The sequence below is a fragment of the Bos grunniens genome, chromosome 13, assembly GCF_055505025.1.
Source record: "Bos grunniens cultivar Pamir isolate PY7600 chromosome 13, Bosgru_T2T1.0, whole genome shotgun sequence".
In the NCBI taxonomy this organism is placed as follows: Eukaryota; Metazoa; Chordata; class Mammalia; order Artiodactyla; family Bovidae; genus Bos; species Bos grunniens.
This window is the reverse complement of record NC_141177.1, coordinates 73,533,688-73,554,094: the sequence shown is the minus strand read 5'-3', so window position 1 is coordinate 73,554,094 and position 20,407 is coordinate 73,533,688. Positions and strand designations below refer to the sequence as shown.

Genomic DNA, 20,407 nt, shown 5'->3' with positions numbered 1-20,407 from the left:
CAGTGCAGGGGTGCAGGTGACTCCCCAGTGATGCCCTGCATTGACCTTCTGCTGACGAGGCCTGGACCAGGCAGCAACTCCTGCACAGACCCCAGTGCTGGGGTGAGGAGTGCTTAGAGACCTGGCCCTTTCTGTCACCTTGAGGGGAGGAGGGGAAGGGAGGGAGGTGCAGGGTCCGTGCAAGGGGCCTCCCAGGTGGCCGAGGCAAGAAGGCAGCCCAGGGTCCAGGTGGGAGCATGACCACCTTCCTGAAATTCGAAACATCCTTCTGCCCTGAGACCTTTGAAACGAGGGCGGGGAGGAAGGGGAGGGACAGGTGGCTGCGCCTGCAGATGCTGAGCGTACTGTGGCAGTACGAGGGGGTGGCAGCCCACCCTCTACCTGGCCTGAGGTCCTGGCCCTCACTTTCCTGCTTGCATCTGGCTTTCAGCTGGAGCCTCAGAGCACAGAACTCCTGGCCCAGGAAGAGCGATTCTCAGAGATCCTGAAGGAATACGAGCTTAAGTGCCGCGTAAGTGTCCCCCTGCCCGAGGGAACATCAGGCGCTGTCTGCTCAGGACTGGGTGGCCCCTCCCACATCCTGGCTTCCACGTGGCGGGTGGCCCAGCTTGGGTCCACAGGAGCATCCCTACATGAGCCGGGCAGGCATAGCCTCTGACGTGGGCTTCCTTCAGTTGAGGTCTTCTGAGCTTTGTGTTTTTGTTTTTTCAAATTTTTTTGGCTGTGTTGCATGGCTTGTGGGATCGCAGTTTCCTGACAAGGGATGGAACCCACACCCTCGGCAGTGAAAGCCATGGAGTCCTCAATGCTGGACTGCAAGGGAATTTCCCGAGCCTCATGTTCTTGCCTGGAGAATCCCATGGACGGAGGAGCCTGGTAGGCTGCAGTCCATGTTGTCGCTAAGAGTCGGACACGACCGAGCAACTTCACTTTCACTTTTCACTTTCATGCATTGGAGAAGGAAATGGCAACCCACTCCAGTGTTCTTGCCTGGAGAATCCCAGGGACGGGGGAGCCTGGTGGGCCGCCGTCTATGGGGTTGCACAGAGTCGGACACGACTGAAGCGACTTAGCAGCAGCAGCAGCAGCATGTTCTGCAAGGAGGCAGTTGGGACTTTGCCTGCCCGGCACCTGTGCCCGGCCCCACACAGGCTGCTCACCCCATTCCCAAGGCCCCTGTGTGCGTCCGGGCACCGTGTAGGGCTTCATCTTGTTTCCTGTGGTTGAGTGTATGCATTTCCTGGGCCAAACCTACATGTGAGCCCACTCACATGTCGCCACCATGCAGAGCAGGGTGCAGGTGGTGAACAGTCCCTGCTGGGAAACAGATCACACTGTTACTCCCTCAAGATTGTCCAGGACTCTGGCAGATAAAGCTTGATTGTTTGGCGTTAAGGGTGTAGTATTCACTTGCTTCTTAATGGTTTCCCTCCTGATTAACGTAAGAACTGTCTCTCTGCACATGATGCTTTGGTCACACCAGAGGATAAAGGTGAGCCCGTGCTGGTCTGCAATGTGACGTGACCCCCGCCTCCTGCCTGCCACACCCCGAATCCCGGTGCCCCTGCAGTCCTGTGTATGGGTCACCTGTGTAGCCCTTCTCAGAGACCGAGTGGTGTGTGGGTTTTGTGGTTAACTTTCTGGGAGGAACTCTCCTTCCTGCCGTGTTTTCTCCCCCACTTTGAGCACCTGTGACTAACCAGCACTTAATACGTTGCTTTAGTGCACCTGAACTTTTTCATACAGGTGTAACCCTCTTTGTTTTTTTCACATGACTGTCACCTAACTGTTGCTACTCATTTCACTTTTGATTCTTGAAATTTTGGCAAAAAAAAACTTTACATTTTGGTGCTACTTATTCAGAGATCTTCCCTCTTTTGGGGGGTATTTTTGGTTGTTTCAAATTAGCATTGAGAATGTTAAAAATATATATTTTTTAAATAATTTCTAATACACGAAGTTGCAAATGTCTGGGCAGCCAGCCCCTCTGTGTGTGCTGACTCGGTGTGGCTGGCCCTGCCTTCCTCTCCAGTGCTTTCTGAGCTGCTGTTGAAACCCCACCCTCTCCTGCTTTCTTGCTGAGCTCACCTCTCCTGCTAATGCTAACGTGAAGAGAAGCCTCGAAGGTTCCAGAGCCTCAGACCTAGGGCTTCGCTTTGTGCAGTGGACCTGCTGCCTTTCCCGGCTCTCGGGGCAGCATCCTGTGACTGCCTTCAGCATCCACAGGCACCCCAAATTCACGTGCAACCCACACAAAAGCAGGCACATGGCTCCCCAGCCCTGCTGGACGCACCCTGGATGGACAGGCTGGGACCCAGGACAGTGCATGTCATCCTTAGGCGCTTGGAACAGAGCAGTGTGCCTGGCATCATACCTTAAGGGCCTGGTTTCTGGCTCTGGGGAACTTGCGGAGCATGGATATGCTCTTACAGTGGCCGTGTGAGGGGGGAAGGAACCCCTGAAGGGGCAGGGCATTGGGCAGAAATGATTCTGTCTATGTTTCCTGCCACATCAGCACTGCTCAGTAAAAACAGCAGTCACGTGTGTACTTCCAAGTTTTCCAGTGGTCACGTTAAAAAAGGTAAAAGAAAAAAGTAAAAAGAAATGGGTGACGTTAATTTTAATAACATTTTATTTACTCCATTACTTTCACAGTGCCATCATTTCAGCATGTAATCAATATAATCACATTTTAAGTGAGCTATTTTGCATCCCTCTTTGGGAACCTGGTCTTTAAGATCATTGTAGAGTTTATGCTGCACACCTCGATCCAGACTGACCACGTCAGAGATGCTCGGTGGCCTGTGTGGTGTCATTGTGGAGTGGGGGGCTGGGGCGCACACACCCGCCGCCCCACGGGCCTCCCTGCAGCTCTCGCTTCCTGGCCTTGCCCTTTCCCCGGGACAGAGCTGCTCGCTCTGGGGAGATTGCGTATTTGCTCAGGAGTTTCTGAAGGAGGTACAGTGAGCCTAGTAAACATGTGCTTCCTCTAGGATCAGCAGGGCCTGTCCCTTCTCCCACATGGCCTAGAGCCGCCAGTTAGAGGCTCCTCCTCCAGGGCGGGTGTGGACACAGGCCAGGCACTGGCCACCAGGGAGTTCAGAAAGATCTGAGAGGAGCTGCCTGCAGAGGAAACTCAGATTAAAAAATCAGAGAGGAGGGACTGCCCTGGTGGCCCAGTGGTTAGGACTCCACTCCCAATCAGGGGGCGCGGGTGTGATCCCTGGTTGGGGAACTAAGGTCCTGCAGGCTGCGTACGCAGCCCCCAGGAAAGGAGAATCAGAGCGGGCGGTGGGGCCTTGAGGGTGTGCGTGGCGTGAACCCCAGAGCCTGGGTCCCGGGGGAGGAGCCGGCTGGAAGCGGCATCGCATGTGGCGTCCTCCAGGTGGGGTGACCACGGCCCACCCGAGGCGGGGGGAGGAGCACGTGGACCCACCGTCATGGGCGAACGTGGCGCTCGGGCCGTGGGACCACCTGGGAGAGCGGACTGTGAGCGCTGCCCTTCCTGCCCTGTAAAAGCCAGGTGACCAAGTGGGCGTGTTGAGTTATATTTCATTCTTTGCGTGGATAAATGATGCTTGTTACAAACGAGACCCTTCCTCTTTTATTTTTCCTCTGTGCTGTGCAGCTTGCAGGGTCTGAGTTCCCTAACCAGGGAGCAAACCCGCGTCCTCTGCAGGGAAAGCACTCAGTCCTAACCGCTGGACCACCAGGAAGGTCCCAGAGGCCCTTCCTCTTAAGCCTCATGTCCCCCGAATCTCCCCTACCCCTTACGAGCATGCTCCCCCAACCTCTTGTGGTTTCAGGTGTTAAAAGGTCTCTGTATTTTCTCCATTTCTCACTTTCACTGCACTTTTTTCCCCGAGCCCCTTCTGGGTATCCAGTGATGGAAGGTGGTGCCAGGTATGAGACGGTGGGAAATGACTCCTGGTCCTTGTCGCTCCTGGAGCAGTTCGGTGCCCGGGTATAGTGTCGGTGCCCCGTCCTGGAAGTCGGGACCCGCTCTGCTGGGGCCTGAACTGTTCCCTGGGTGCCGGCCCTGTGCCCCGCTCCTGGGCCTGGTGGCCGCAGTGGCTGGAGGAAGTGTCTGGCTCTGCCCACAGGACCTGCAGGATCGCAACGACGAGCTGCAGGCTGCCCTGGAAGGTCTGCAGGCACAGGCGGCCCCGAGTCAGCACGGCCGCCTGCCCCCGGGACAAAGCCCGGCAGGTAGGAGCTGACTGCTTGGAGGTGGTGGGTCTGCTGGGAGGCAGTGGGTCACGTGCTCATGCCCCGGGGGTGGGGCGGTGGGCCAGCCCGCTATGCAGGGGGTCACAAGTCCTTCGGACCACTTGTGTGGGAGAAGGGGCCTATCTGAGGCGAGGGGTTTAGGCAACCCAGAGCCCCAAGGGAGATGGAGGAGGATGAAGGTCCTACTGCTTGGACAGAGTAAGTGGTGAAGGTTATGATGACCTTGCTGTGACCTCAGGGCAGGCGTGTCCCCTGTGAGCCTCCTAAGGCAGCGGGGACGGAAGGAGATGCCCCCGGGGAGGGTCATCTGGGAAGGGGAGCAGAGAGCGGGCTGGGGGCGATGGAGGACGGCCTGCGATGGCTCTGACAGGGCAGTCCATGTCAGCTTTCCTCGGGGCCTCCGAGGGCAGCCGGGGGGTCTTCTGCGCACCTGGCCTCTGAGGGAGGCCCTCACCTGCACCTGCAGCAGTGGACCCTGCTTCCCGGGCCACAGCCCTGCTGCCCTCAGCCAGGGGTGGTTGGCGCGTGGCTGCTGTCATCGCATGCCTCGATGAGTGTCAGGGGCCCGTGTGGCCGCAGGGAAGGGGGCGATGGTCTTTATCCCTGGATGGGCCTGAGCTATAAGGAGTGTGTGGCCCTTGATGAGAGCCAGGACCTGCGCCCCAGGTGTGGTGGCCATATGGCTCTGGGTCGTAGCACCGGAGGGAGTCCCAAGCTTCGTGTTGGTGCCGATGCAGCCAAAGCACTCTCCGGCTGGAGCCTTTTCTCTTCCCCTCGCCCCCATCTAAGGACGAGGGGCGGTCAGAACAGCAGCGCTGTGGTGCAGGGGCCACGTGGGTGGTGGAGGATGGGCTGGCTGTGCATCCAACCAGGGCCACTCCTGACCCAGGCGGCAGCTTCCTGTTGTCAGGGCGATGGGATGCTGTCTTTCCTAAGGTGCTTATCCCAAGTTCTCTCAGCCAGATGTTGCCTAGTCTGTCCCTTTTTTTCATGGAAAACAATTCGGGAACTGAAAAGAGCAGGCGAGAGATCAGGATATGTCTGCTCCCTCACTTTCCAGCCCATCAACCGGCATGGATGAAACCCCATCAGTGGCCACACTCCCATTCTGAATCAATGTGAGTGTTCCCCCTACCACGCGTGGCGTGGGGGACACCTGGGCCCAGGAGGGCTGGCCGTGAATCACTGCAGATGGTGACTGTAGCTATGAAATTAAAAGATGCTGGATCCCATGGTGTTCTGGGCAGAACATCAATGTACATGTCCTCTTATTTTCAGGCACCATCACGTTTGTGGGTGATTCTGCCCCAGCAAGTATAAAAACAGAGATCATGTTGGAGCTGCTGAAGGAGCGTTACCAAGAACTCAAGATCCAGCTGGAGACCAAGGTCAGGGGACTGAGGGAGGCCACAGAGTTAGGGGAACTTCATGCTGCTGAGACGTGTCTGCACACAGATCTGCCCAGAGTGAGAGCGCTCAGGGGGACAGAGGTTTGCAGGGAATGTGTGTGACCTTGACTTTGTGCCTCCACCCTCTTCGGAAGGAGGCAGGACAGAAGGAATAGCTAATAATGGGAGGGAGCAGGGTCCATCCCCGTGTCCGGAGGCTGGTGCAGAGGCCCGACCTCCCTGTTTGCCCTGCGCTGGGAAGTCACAGCCCCCGGCTCTGTTGCAGCTGAAGCAGATTCTGGGAGCAGAATCTTAGTTCCTGTGATTGCCCTGCACCAGGGGCTCCCCAGGTGGCGCTAGTGGAAAAGAAGAGATATGTCGCCAATACAGGAGACATAAGAGATGCAGGTTCAATCCCTGGGTCGGGAAGATCCCCTGGAGGAGAGTGTGGCAACCACTCCGTCTTCTTCCTGGAGGATCCCATGGACGAAGGAGCCTGGTGGGCCACAGTCCACAGGGTCACACAGAGTCGGACACGACTGAAGCGACTTGGCACGCAGGGGCTCCTAGGCCACCCTGGCCAAGCCTGTCTTCTTGGGTGAATGTGTCTCTTGCTCTGTTACTTGATTGTGGTGGGTTTTGTGGAGGGATGGTGCCCACAGCTTGTCAGGTGTCACCATGGCCACGGGGTGGTCCTGCCCCTGGGTGCCTGCTGTGGCCTTGCCTTCCAGGCCTCGTGGAGGTGTTGTTCCCCTCTACCCTCCTCCTGCGGCTGCCTGCCAGGCCGCCAGCCTCCCTTCTGCACCTGCGGGCCTCCCCCCAAGGCTGCAGTGGAGGTTACAGGAAGTGATGGAAGCAGGCGGCCACACAAGCCGTGGGGAGCCTTTCACGGGCCCCGGCACCCTGTTGAAGCTGGGCCACCCGCTGTTTGGGTTCTGCGCCCGGCAGCCTTGATTCATCAAGTGAGTTGTGTTTAGTTGTGTTTAGGGGTCCCCGGTCGACACCACTCATGCCTCTCTCCTCAGGTTAATGACCACAACAGGGAAATGGAGGTGACGAAAAGGGCCTTTGCAGAGGAGAAGAGGCAGCTGGAGCAGGCCTTCCAGCTCGAGGTTGGCGTGCTGCAGGGTCAGAAGGCCGAGCTGGCGACGCTGCACGCGGAGTCGCAGGAGGTGGTCCGAGGCCTGCAGGAGCAGCTGCAGAGGAGGGCGGAGCTGGAGCGGGGCCACACGTGGTGGCTGAGCCAGGAGAGAGCACGGCTGCAGGAGGCGCTCCAGCGGCTCAGGTCCGCCACCCCAGCTTTGTGTGATCTCAGGTCCAGGGTTTGTTGCCCAGAACCCGGATTTGAAATTGAATTTGGGCAGATTGCTCAGAGTCACAAGTACTTGTTACCTGAGTGGTGAGCCCTGAAAGAGCAGGTTATTTTACACAGGGTCTGACTTTTCTTTCGGCTGCACTGTGCGCCTGGCATGAGAGAGCTTAGTTCCCTCACCAGGGATCGAACCTGTGCCCCTGTGGTGGACGCATGGAGTCTTCACCACTGGACTGCCAGGGACGTCCCAAGGAGTCTGACTTTAAAAACACAGTCTCCCTCATCTGTCATCTCGTGGCTCCTGGGGAGGTTGACGAAAGGCCTAAATGCCCCCAAATAATGGGAAAGGCCTTTAGTTTGGGTTAGTGGAGTTCTTGAAAGAAACCGAGATTTGTGAGCAAAGGAGAGAACAGGTTTATTTGGAAAATTGGAACATGATCTTCTGTGCTAGAGAAGAAGGGCCCACACGCCCATCCTCCGGGCCCCACCAGGGAGCTGGGGCTGGAGGCCTGAGGGGAGGCTAAAGGTGGGGAGGAGGTCTGTGAGCTGGTGATGGAGTGTCAGGTGTGCAGCCTGGCCCTCCTCCCCGGGCCCCCTGGGGCCCAGGCCGGCACCCACTCCACCTCAGGAGCCCAGACCTCTAGAAGGGCTTTGCCAGGAGCCTCCCAGCACCACCCAGGAGATGACCTGGGTGACTGCAGGCAGGCCCAGCTGTGTGTTGTGGTTGCAGCTCTCTACCCAGTGTCTTTTGGTCCCGTGAGCACCCACACGGCACTCCCGCAAGCTCATCGCGTCCTGCAGAGACAGAGTCTTTGTGAGCTGTTGTGTCCCTTGTCTGGGCAGAGGACACTGGCTCACCGCACACGCAGGTGTGTCCAGCTGAGGAGCCAGCTCCTGCCCACAGGGTGACCATGCCACGTTGCTTCACCGGAAAACAGATCACGTGGGATTTATGATAAGCCAAGGAATAAATGTCAGTGCACCTCCCAGCTTGAGAAAGAAAATACTGGCATAGCCAGTAGCCCCAGGCTCTGTTCCCAGATCCCCCTCCCTTCCCCCCGAGGCGCCTGGACTATTTATCACCCTCTAGACCTAGCTGTAGGCCTCTGCCTCAGACGCGGGGGTCCCCCATGATGTGGAGCCTTGGTCGTGGTGGGCTGACCTCTGAATTCCCTGCTCCATGAAGCAGAGGTGGTGCTGGGCCTCACAAGTGGCAGAGCCTCAGGTGAACGTGTGGACCCACTGTTGCAATTGCGGCTGCGATCGGAGGCTGGTCTCTGGCCCAGTGGACCTGCGAGTCCGCATCAGGCCACTGGCACACTCCGGGGCCTTTCGTGCAGGAGCAGCCCAGCGGCCACACGCCCTCTCTGCTCTCTGTCTCGGGCACTTCCTCTGGACAGGCACAGGAGCCGGTGTTGTCCTCGTCCTCCACCCAGCCCCCGGGCCCAGGGGCTGTGCTGGGCCTCTCCCCGCTTCTCCTGACTCGCTGCATGCCTTGGCTTGTTGGCCCCACAGATAACATCACAGTTCCAGTCTCAGTGGTGTCTGGATCATTGGACAGGGTTTCCCGGGCACCTGCCACCTGCTGTCACAGCTGAGGGAGCAGCCGGGAGTGAGACAGGTGTTTGCAGCTTTCGGCCCCAGGTGGGTGGGCGGACAAAACAAGGCTCCATTCTTCAGCATCTGTAACCCTTGTTACAGGTCTGTTCAGGTCTTATGTTTCCTCCTGGGTCTGTCTTGGTAGATTGTTTCAAGGCATTTGGACATGGCCGTTTTTCAAATCTCCAGACCGGGCGTTGTACTGAATGGTCCTCAGCTTGGATGCCAGGTTAGATGCCTTCCTTATGGGGCCATCTTCTTTACTCTGATGTGTGGTCTTTTGTGAAACTGTCTTTGGAGTACATTCCCTCAGTTTTTTTTTAATCTGAAAATGTCTCAGCTTCTCTCCCATTTCTGAAGGCTGGTCTTCCTAGAAGCACAAACCTTGATGTGCAGTTGAAGGTTGCCCTCTGCCCTCTGCCCTCTGACCTGGGCAGGCTGCTCTGTGTGAGCATCCATTTTCCATTGCTGCAGTGATGAGTTACCAGGAAGTCAGAGGCTTAAAGCATCATCACTTAGGATTTCACGGTGCTCGAGCCTGGAAGTCAGAAGTGCCTACGACTGGGCAGGAGTCTTGGTGTTGGCAGCTGCCTTCCTTTCTGGAAGCTCGGGAGGAAACCTGCAGGCCTCCCATTCTTTTTTTTTTTTTTTTAAACTTTACATAATTGTATTAGTTTTGCCAAATATCAAAATGAATCCGCCACAGGTATACATGTGTTCCCCATTCTGAACCCTCCTCCCTCCTCCCTCCCCATACCATCCCTCTGGGTCGTCCCAGTGCACCAGCCCCAAGCATCCAGTATCATGCATCGAACCTGGACTGGCAGCTCGTTTCTTACATGATATTTTACATGTTTCAATGTCATTCTCCCAAATCTTCCCACCCTCTCCCTCTCCCACAGAGTCCATAAGACTGTTCTATACATCAGTGTCTCTTTTGCTATCTCGTACACCAGGTTATTGTTACCATCTTTCTAAATTCCATATATATGCGTTAGTATACTGTATTGGTGTTTGTCCTTCTGGCTTACTTCACTCTGTATAATAGGCTCCAGTTTCATCCACCTCATTAGAACTGATTCAAATGTATTCTTTTTAATGGCTGAGTAATACTCCATTGTGTATATGTACCACAGCTTTCTTATCCACTCATCTGCTGATGGACATCTAGGTTGCTTCCATGTCCTGGCTATTATAAACAGTGCTGCAATGAACATTGGGGTACACGTGTCTCTTTCCCTTCTGGTTTCCTCAGTGTGTATGCCCAGCAGTGGGATTGCTGGATCATAAGGCAGTTCTATTTCCAGTTTTTTAAGGAATCTCCATACTGTTCTCCTTAGTGGCTGTACTAGTTTGCATTCCCACCAACAGTGTAAGAGGGTTCCCTTTTCTCCACACCCTCTCCAGCATTTATTATTTGTAGACTTTTGGATCGCAGCCATTCTGACTGGTGTGAAATGGTACCTCATAGTGGTTTTGATTTGCATTTCTCTGATAATGAGTGATGTTGAGCATCTTTTCATGTGTTTGTTAGCCATCTGTATGTCTTCTTTGGAGAAATGTCTATTTAGTTCTTTGGCCCATTTTTTGATTGGGTCGTTTATTTTTCTGGAGTTGAGCTGTAGGAGTTGCTTGTATATTTTTGAGATTAGTTGTTTGTCAGTTGCTTCATTTGCTATTATTTTCTCCCATTCTGAAGGCTGTCTTTTCACCTTGCTAATAGTTTCCTTTGATGTGCAGAAGCTTTTAAGTTTAATTAGGTCCCATTTGTTTATTTTTGCTTTTATTTCCAATATTCTGGGAGGTGGGTCATAGAGGATCCTGCTGTGATGTATGTCAGAGAGTGTTTTGCCTGTGTTCTCCTCTAGGAGTTTTATAGTTTCTGGACTTACGTTTAGATCTTTAATCCATTTTGAGTTTATTTTTGTGTATGGTGTTAGAAAGTGTTCTAGTTTCATTCTTTTACAAGTGGTTGACCAGATTTCCCAGCACCACTTGTTAAAGAGATTGTCTTTAATCCATTGTATATTCTTGCCTCCTTTGTCAAAGATAAGGTGTCCGTATGTGCGTGGATTTATCTCTGGGCTTTCTATTTTGTTCCATTGATCTATATTTCTGTCTTTGTGCCAGTACCATACTGTCTTGATGACTGTGGCTTTGTAGTAGAGCCTGAAGTCAGGTAGTTTGATTCCTCCAGTTCCATTCTTCTTTCTCAAGATCGCTTTGGCTATTCGAGGTTTTTTGTATTTCCATACAAATTGTGAAATTATTTGTTCTAGCTCTGTGAAGAATACTGTTGGAAGCTTGATAGGGATTGCATTGAATCTGTAATTTGCTTTGGGTAGTATACTCATTTTCACTATATTGATTCTTCCAATCCATGAACATGGTATATTTCTCCATGGCCTCCCATTCTTGATCCACACCTTCCTCCTCTGATGCCAGCAGTGACTAGTTGGTCCTCCTCGTGCTCCATCCTGACTCCCAGTCTTCTGCCTGCTCTTCCACAGAGAAGGGCCCTAGTGGACAGTCTAGGACACTCTTTCCATCTAAGGGCAGTGAATTAGCAGCTTTAATTCTGTTTGTTGCATTGATTCCCCTTTGCTATGAAATAGCACATTTGCAGTTTCTGGATGCAGATGTCTTTTAGAGGCTGTTATTCTGTCTCCACAGGAGGTGATCTGAGTTGTGTCATCTGGTTGCTCTTAGCTTCTCCATCTTTTGTGGTTTTTCTTTGGTGTGTTTAGGTGTGTATTTCTTTCATTTTAACTTTTTATTGAAGTGTTATATGCACACACAAAAAAATACACACGTGTATACAGTTGGAAGAATTGATGAATTGGACACATCTGTGTCACCACACCCAGAACACGTCCCCAGGGTCACTATTCCAAGTCGGGATAGTGGTAACCCCTGGGGGGGAGCTCTGGGGAACCCCATTTTTTGTTCTCGGTGCTGGTGTTCCTAAGAATGGAATTGTTGAGTCATAGGGCAGAGGTGCCGTTTTCTTTTTACTTACCATACTTAGAAATATTATGCCTGCTGAGTATATAGATTTGTGTCCTATGAAAATCTTTCAGATATTCTTTGTAAAATATTGCCTCTCCCCTCCGTGGCCTTTTCAGTTGGATGTATGATATTAGATCTTTTCACTTTTCCTGCTTTTCTTAACCTCTCTTTCATTTCTTGCAGCTTCTTTTCTGTACATGGCATGTTCTGGGTACTTTTTCATATCTCTGTGTTCCAGGTCAGTGATTCATTCTTCAGCTATATCTAATCTACCAGTGAGCTTTTCTTTTGACATTGATTTTTTTTTTTCATTTTCTAACATTCTATTTGGTCCTGCCTGATCATTTCTGATAGCTTCTTGCTTGCTTGTCCACTTTTTATTTCCATCTTTTATTTAAGTAAACATTTAATAATATTTATCCCAAGTTTGTGTCTGATAATTCCAATATCTGGGATCTAATTCTGTTGTTTTGGCTTCTTCTGACTCTCATCAGTGGTCCTTTCCCACATACGTTGTGGTGACCTTTGATTGTGAGCTCATGTTCACACGATGTTTATCTCTGGGACTCTTGAGAGCTGTAGTAGAGGGTTCTCCCTGCAGAAAGGATGTGTTTTGCTTTTTCCAAGAAGACTTGGGAGCCTCTTAATCTGAGACCGCTTAAGCTACTCCAGGGAACCAGCCCAGCACACGCACCCCTGGTGTGGTTTCTCCACACCGATGTAGGTGTTGGCCTCAGGGTGACGCTCAGGGCAACCCCATCTTTGTGCTGCTTAATGCTCACAGCTCTGATTTCAGCATTCGGGTTTTTGTTTAAGGCCCGTGGAGGCTTCTATAACCTTCTGTGAGGACACCGCACCTTAAATGATCAGCTATGCATGGCTCTGGTTATCTGGTGAATGTGGAGGACTAGGATAAGGCAGCCACCATCTTATTCGAGGTCCAGGAAACTGGAAACAGAACCCCACCCACCGCTGCCACCCACATACACACACAAACCTGTCTCGAATCAGTTTTGTTTACCATCCAGGAGCCTGAATAACAGTTCAAAATACAGATCTCATTGGAGATCACTCTCCTCATTGAAACCCTTCATTTCTTGTAAACTTCCATTGACTTCTGTGTCTTAATTTTTCTGTTTAGTTCCTCATGAGAAAAATGTAATCATACTTGCTTATGAAGGAGATACTTATGCTTGATATTATAAGAATAATATATTAAACATATGAGGTCATGTGCTTGAGTACTTTTAGATTGAAAAAACCAGAAGCTAATGCCAGGTAGAGACCTAATGTTTAGGGGAATAAGTGTCAGTGACACCAGCACATATGAAGGATAGATTTTCTGGGCGGCAGGTGTGGGTTTCAAGCTGCCTCCCCGTGCTCTTTATTGGTCAGTTGCTCATCTGTTGCACATCACTGGAGTTACCTTCCAGGGAGACTAAGAGCATTGGAAGCCAAGGGCTCCAGGCAGACTTGGCCTGGGCAGCCTCTGTCAGCACTTGCTTTCCCCTCCTGAAGGTTCCACGTTGCATCGGATCACCCTCCGTCTGCTGCCGCGGGCATCTTTCCAGTTTCCTCCAGTGCTGACCTCAGGGTGTAGGACAGGGGGCACTCCCCATAGGATTCAGCTTCCTGAGTCCTCATGTTCCTCAGCTTTGTGCTCGGGGTCCCTGGGGGGATTTCCTTGCAACAACTCACCCAGCATCTTGCATTGGTGCCAGCTGTGAGCACGGTGACATTTCAGTGAAGGTAAGGAGATGCAGGAACGGGCCAGCTGTAAACACAGTGAACCAAGGTGCCGAACACACTAGTCACTGGCTCTTTTAGGAGCTAAGAAAGCTTTGTTTTTCTGTAGCTTATCTCTTGGGAGATGCAAGCAGAGCAGGTTAACACTGGATACAGGGAGGGACTGGTGCCCTGTGTCCCCATCCAGGGAAGGAAAGTGGGGCTGGGGGTCATTGCAAGACCAGACTCTGTCAGGTGACCAGCTCCTGGAATTCCCACTCTTCTTTCTTTTTAAAATTTGTTATCCAGAATCGAGTTGGAAAAGCTTTCTGAAGAAAACACGCTCTTGAAAAATGAGCTGGGGAGGATCCAACAAGAGCTTGAAGCTTCAGAAAGGACGGAGGCTGCACAGAGGTAAGGGCCAGCTCATGGGTCCCACCCCAGCCACCCATCCCAGACACGGTTTGCTCATCACAGAAGAAGCTCAGAGGGCATTACTGTAGAAGGTGGGACGTGTTCACAGATAACCCACATTCCAGGAACAGTCAGCAGAGAACTGTGCTGCCCTCCGACCAGCCTTGATGCGCACGGGAGGGCTCAGGCGTCCTACAGAATACTCCATAGCATGCTCAAGGGTCAGAGGAGGCATCCTGCATCCCTGTAGGGGCAGGAGGGCCTCTTACAACCTTCCTGGGCCAGGAGAATCTGTTTCTTCTTGTCCTGATGATGATTTCAGCCCTGCTGTTGTCCACGGTTCATTCCTGGTCTGTTGATTTCAGTGTGTCAGAGTCAGGGGTCTAGGGCAGGGGCCTGAGCACTGAGGCAGGAGCTGTGTGTATTGTAGAGGGATACTTGTTGGTAGATTTCAGCTTTCACTATCAGAGCCTCATCTAAGAAGGGTTTGGCTTTTTTTTTTTTTTTTAATAAAATTCAAATGAGCTCAGCTGTAAACTGCTGAGATGTGGTGTTGATTTGATAAAAAGTGCCTGACGATTAAAGTGTGGAATCCAGAGTGGATGGTCACCCAGCGATCACTGTTACGTTACAGCAATTCTGAAATCTGAAAGGTTTCTTCCCTCCAGGAACCATTTTCCCTAAGTTCGGTGCTGGGGCCCTTTTGACAGCAGATGTCAGCAAATGTAAGGCTGTGTTGATTGTTATGCTTCTGGGTATGAAGAGCACTCCCACGTGCTGGAGAGAGATTAACATGTGCTGTGCAACTGAGGAATGTCGTGGAGGGTTTGTTCTTACAGTGCTGGCAGGGTTCCTCTGGCTCCCAGGCTGGGATCCAATTGGACCAGCAGCAGTAACAGTGCAGGACAGTGACAGACCAGTGGCTGTAGGGTATCGAGAACAGGTGTACAAACCAGCACCACGGTGACCACGGTGAGCAATGACTCATCAGTGATACTGTTAACTTTCTTCTTCAACAGGAAGGAAATTGAGGTTTTAAAGAGAGACAAGGAAAAGGCCTGCTCTGAGATGGAAGAGCTCCGCACACAGGTTAAGTATTGACCCCTGGTGTGAAACGGATGCCCCCCTCCCTTTTCCATTGTTTTGAAATAATCTCAAACTTGCAGAAAGGAAACACAGAACATTTTTATGGAAGTTACAAGAGTTGCTGGCCCATCAGCCCCTCCCACTCCAAGTTGGGGAATCACTGTGGATATGACGGGGTGTAGCCTCGGCAGCCACGGCCGGGACCTCGTGTGGCTTGTCTGCCTTTCCTTGTTCTTAGGACCTGGTGCTTTTGAAGGTTATAAGCAGTTGTTTTGGTGTGTCTAAAACTTCCTTATAATTGGATTCCGATTATGTGGGAACATCCCCTTCTCATTCTATCCTGTCCGGGAACACAAGCTTTAGTGACGTCCTTAGATTCTTGGTCAGGTGCTGTTGGCCAGGCTTCTTCACAAAGTTACTTTCCCCTTGGTAATTATGGAACATTTTATAGGAAAATCCTTTGAGATAATGTGAATGTCCTGTTCTTCATCAAACTCTCACCCAGTTGTTCTCCCTGTTTATTTAATGGGTTATAATATGTTACCATCAGTATTTATTTTCATGCTCAATTGTCCCAGATTTGCCTAATAAGAGCCCCCTCCTGGTGAGTTCTGGGCCCTCCAGACAGGTCCTGGTCATTATTTGAGTACTTCCTTACTTTGTAGTGTCCCATGATATTCCAGGTTCATCTGGTACTTCCCTTGCCCCAACCCTGGAAGCAGCCACTTCTCCAAGGAATCCTTGGTGACTTTTAGCTCAGAATGGTACTTGGAGACCAATATTTGGGTACTGGGGGTGTTCACGGCTCCAGGATCATCACTATGTCCAAATACAGTTAGTGCGTGGAACTAGGGAGTGTATATTTATGATGCTCACATGCATGTGGTTTCAGGTATATTTATTTGTACACCTCTCTACTAGAAATCATAAATTCAAACTCTGAAATTCCAATATCACAGGGATGGTTCTAGCTTTCTCTCTCTGTATTTATAACTTATTCCTCTAGCAGTGAAAAGCCTGGTCTCCATCATCCTCAGTGGATGGACTTACTGTTTGGTCAGTCCCCTTTAGCCTGCACGTGAATGCCCTTCTCACGCTGTTTAGCGCTGACCACCACACTGGTCTCCCTTTGCGCCACGAATAAGTGTTTTCTGCACTTGGTCTCTCTTACTGGCTTTTGTACCCAAGCACACAGCTAGGAGGGCTTCCCTTGTGACTCAGCTGCTAAAGAATCCACCTGTAGTGCGGGAGACCTGGGTTTGGTCCCTGGGTAGGGAAGATCCCCTGGAGAAGGGAAAGGCTACCTACTCCGGTATGCTGGCCTAGAGAATTCCAAGGGGTTGCAAAGAGTTGGACACGACTGAGCTTCTTTCACTTCACTTCACACAGCTTGGATGTGTCATTCTTTTTTATTTTTTTTAAAAATTGAAATTATTACTGAGAATTGCAGGCTCACATGTCGTTGTAAGACATATATTACAGAGGAATACACTCTGTCCAGTTTCCCCAGGGACCACATTTTATTAAACTTTAGTATAGTGTCTGTGTTAGTATGCTAGGGCTGCCATAGCAAAGCACCGCAGACTGAGGGGCTTACACAACCAAGTTTATTTCCTCACAGTGCTCAGAGTTAGAAGTTCAGGTCAGGGCGGGGCTGGTTTCTTCTGAGGCCTCTCTCTGGTTTGTACACAACTGTCCTGCCTGTGTCTTCACGTGGTCGTCCTTCAGATGCGTCTGTGTCATCATCTCTTATTAGGGCACCATCATACTGCATTCATACGACCTCGTTTTACCTTAATCACCTCTTTCAAGACCCTGTCTCCAACTACACTCCCTCTGTACAGGATTGGAGGTTTGGGCTTCAACACTGAATTGGGGTGTGAGGGGGCGCAAGTCAGCCCTTAATGAGCATCACAGTCAAGCTGTTGACATTGATGCATCCGTAGGTCTTACTTCCCCAGTTTTTTTTTTTGCGGGGTGGGGGGTGGTGGTGTTCTTTTTCTGGGGGGAGGGGCTTCGTTGCCCCACGGCACGTGGCATCTTAGTTCCCCAACCAGGGGTGGAACCCGAGTGTCCTGCCTCGGAAGGCAGGTTCTTAACCACGGGACCACCCAGAAAGTCCACGTGCTCCCGCAGCTTTGCTTATGCTCTCGTGTGGTGTCAGGTCTACACGGGTTTATTCCCTGTGCAGGTTCATGTCTCCACAACCCAGCTGCAGCTCCACAAGGTCCTTCATATTGTTCATTCACAGCGACATCCGCCATCTGTCTTTCTGCCCACCTATCTCAGCCCCAACAGCACCCTTACGGCAGAAAACAAAGAGGAACTGAAGAGCCTCCTGATGAAAGTGACAGAGGACAGCCAAACTTGTACCATTTCTCCAGTGACACACAAGGAGCCATCCCAAATGAGCTCTCTGGGACTGCCTCTCCACATAGCACGGCTCCCTGCTGCGTGTCCACAGTAGTTTCTTCCTGCCACTGGATGGCATTCCAAGGCGTTAACGTCCCACAGCTTGTTTTCAGTTCAGTTCAGTCTCTCAGTCGTGTCCGACTCTGCGACCCTATGGACTGCGGCGTGCCAGGCTCCCCTGTCCATCACCAACTCCTGGAGCTTGCTCAGACTCATGTCCATCGCGTCGGTGATGCCTTCCCCCCATCTCATCCTCTGTCGTCCCCTTCTGCTCCTGCCTTCATTCTTTCCCAGCATCAGGGTCTTTTCCAATGAGTCAGTTCTTCACATCAGGTGGCCAAAGTATTGGAGTTTCAGCTTCAGCATCAGCCCTTCCAATGAATATTCAGGACTGATTTCCTTTAGGATGGACTCGTTGGTGTCTGCACCTTGCAGTCCAAGGGACCCTCAAGAGTCTTTTCCAACACCACAGTTCAAAAGCATCAATTCTTCGGCACTTAACTTTGTTTATGGTCCAACTCTCACATCCATACATGACTACTAGAAAAACCATAGCTTTGACTAGATGGACCTTTGTCAGTTTTTTAACATGCTATCTTGGTTGGTCATAGCTTTTCTTCCAAGGAGCAGGCGCCTTTTAATTTCGTGGCTACAGTTACCATCTGCAGTGATTTTGGAGCCCAAGAAAATAAAGTCTGTGACTGTTTCCATTGTTTTCCCATCTATTTGCCATGAACTGATGGGACCGGATGCCATGATCTTAGTTTTTTGAATGTTGAGTTTTAAGCCAACTGTTTCATTCTCTTTCACTTTCATCAAGAGGCTCTTCAGTTCCTCTTTGCCTTCTGCCATAAGGGTGGTGTCATCAGCGTATCTGAGGTTATTGATGTTTCTCCCGGCAATCTTGATTCCAGCTTGTGCTTCATCCAGCCTGGCATTTTGCATGATGTACTCTGCATGTAAGTTAAACAAGCAGGGTGACAATATACAGCCTTGACGTACTCCTTTCCCAATTTGGAACCAGCTTGTCTTAATGCTCACCTTTTAAAGGATGGCTGGGCTGATTCCAGTTTTGGGCCGTCACAGGAGCTGCAATGAACGTTCCTAGGCAGGTCTTTGTGTGGATGGTCTTCATTTCACAGGATAGATGCCCAGGAGACAATTACTCATCTGTACGGCAGCTACATGTCTAGTTTTATATGAAATTGCCCAGCTGTTTTCCAGAGCAGCTACTAAGAGTTAATGTTCCCGCCAGCGGCGTCTGCCAGGTCCAGTTGCCCCACATCCCTGTCCACACTTGGTGTTGTCACTCTTACTTTAGCCCGTCCAGGAGTGAGTGACACTGGGTCAGAACAGCTGGCGGGGGCTCCACTTGGCTATCCCCTCGCTGGTTCAGGCCTGGTAAAGAAGGAGGTTTCCCTCGAGGGCAGAGAGCAGAACGCTCTGTGTACTTCAAAACAGGCGCGGTCCTAGTCTACTCAGGCTCATACAGACGCCACAAGCAGGCGGCTTCAACTACAGGGTTTATTGTCCCAAGGTTCTCAAGGCCATGGTCAAGGCGGGGCCGGCCTGGTTCCCGTGAGGCTCTTCCAGGCTTGTGGGGAGCCCCCTCTCACTGTGTCTTCTTATAAAGTCACTGTCCCATTGGATTAGGACCCCACCTTGCGAGCACATTTAACCTGAATTACCTGCCAGCAGCCTTGTCCCCAGACTGGTGACTTTGTGGACCCGGTTCTACCCACAGCAGCCACCTTGTTCAGGCCTCCAGCCTCTGGCTCCTGGTGAGCTGTGACGCTCTTCGCCTGTCTTTCTTGCTGGTTTTCAGAGCATTGGTTTGCCCTGTGACTTCAGTTCTCTGATGGGCCTGAGAAGAGTTGTTGACTTTCAGTTACTCAGCTTTTTCTTTGTTCTTGCTGGGAGGGTGGGAGTGCCGACTTCCAAGCTCTTTCCAGGCCAGAGTGGAAATGGCGTTTTGTTTTTCTCGTGGGTCTCTGCACGTTCACTGTCAGGACATAGAAGCGTAGTAGGTTTTCACCTGCCGACCTTGTGTCCTTGCTGAGCGCCCACTCACTCTGGGAGTGCGTTTGTCACCTCTGGTTTCCCAGACTCCTGCTGTACCCTGGAGACACCCGCAGTTCCCATCTGCCTCTTCCCACCGCTGCCTGCCTCCCCGAGCCTGGCTGATACGGTGGGAACAGCCACCCTGGGGCGACAGTGATGCATCCGCCTAGCTGTGCATGAACCCTGCTCCGAGGCACAGAGGGCTTCAGACCCTCAGCCTCCGGAGCAATTGCTAGGGAAAAGCAGAGGTGCAAAACATGGTTTGTGTGAAGGCGTGTGACACACGGTTGGCGGTAACGAGCTTCCTTGTGTCGCCTGCTGGCTGCCATTTTTCCCAGGCCGCACCGCCAGCGTTCAGCATCCACTGTCTGCAAAGTGGGTCATTTCATCAGTGTGCTGTGTTTAATGACAGTGATCAGATTTTTAAAGAGAATCATGTGCCTCAGGTTTAGCTAGGGTTCTGGGTTTTTTTTTTCCTTCAACTTGTATAAGATAATGTCAGAAATAACTGTGGGAGAAGCAGTTCTCCAGAAACAGTGATGGGATGTTGATGGGATGTGAATGCTCCTGGTGCCCAGCATTTATTTCTTGGGGGATTGATCACAGTTCATCCTCCACCTGGTGGCCTGAGAGCCCGTCACTCTGGGGACACTGAGCGAGTGCTTCACCCACTAGTTGCTAATAGCAACCCCACCCCCAGCTGTGATGACCAAAATGGTCTCCAAAGATTGCCAAGCATCCCCTGGGGAGAAGAGTGTCCCTGGTTGAGGACCCCTGGGATGCTGCTGGCTTAAAAAAATAACTTTCCTACCTGTGTTTTCTCCCTGTTTGTTCCAGAGTCAGAAGTGTAGGGATGAACTGTCCCAGCTCAACCACAGGGTCCTGCAGCTCGGAGAGGAGGCCTCTACCCACCAGACCCAAAGCGAGAAGAGTCCCGTCACCGTCCAGCTGCTGACACACAGACTGGAGGAGGCCGAGCTCCGGGAGGAGCTGCAGGTGAATGGCGGGCAGGGCAGGGAGGGGCAGGCAGCCCGGCCTAAAACAGACCAGGGACAGCCCTGACGTGCCTGCAGGTAATAAAGCAAGGGGCTTCACAAGCAAGCCCTGACAAATGTGTGAACTTCTAGCCGCTTTTGCAAAGCCTGGTACCTCTAGAGAAAGTAGCAGAAAG

At 51.7% G+C, this 20,407-nt stretch overlaps 1 protein-coding gene across 10 annotated transcripts in view; it reads left to right on the top strand.

The window, feature by feature from the left end:
- Positions 1 to 20,407, top strand: part of LOC147361245 (ninein-like protein) — a 96,650-nt gene that overhangs the window by 68,281 nt on the left and 7,962 nt on the right. For 8 of the 10 annotated variants that reach the window (XM_086334978.1, XM_086334977.1, XM_086334979.1 and 5 more), the window contains 7 exons: positions 431 to 511; positions 4,104 to 4,209; positions 5,509 to 5,618; positions 6,644 to 6,903; positions 13,573 to 13,677; positions 14,697 to 14,766; positions 20,074 to 20,232. In XM_086334978.1, coding sequence (XP_086191104.1) covers positions 431 to 511; positions 4,104 to 4,209; positions 5,509 to 5,618; positions 6,644 to 6,903; positions 13,573 to 13,677; positions 14,697 to 14,766; positions 20,074 to 20,232 — 891 coding nt within the window. Of the gene's footprint in view, positions 1 to 430; positions 512 to 749; positions 877 to 4,103; positions 4,210 to 5,508; positions 5,619 to 6,643; positions 6,904 to 13,056; positions 13,288 to 13,572; positions 13,678 to 14,696; positions 14,767 to 20,073; positions 20,233 to 20,407 lie in introns of those variants that run through there. The other 2 variants (XR_015139958.1, XR_015139959.1) reach the window with 2 other exon arrangements.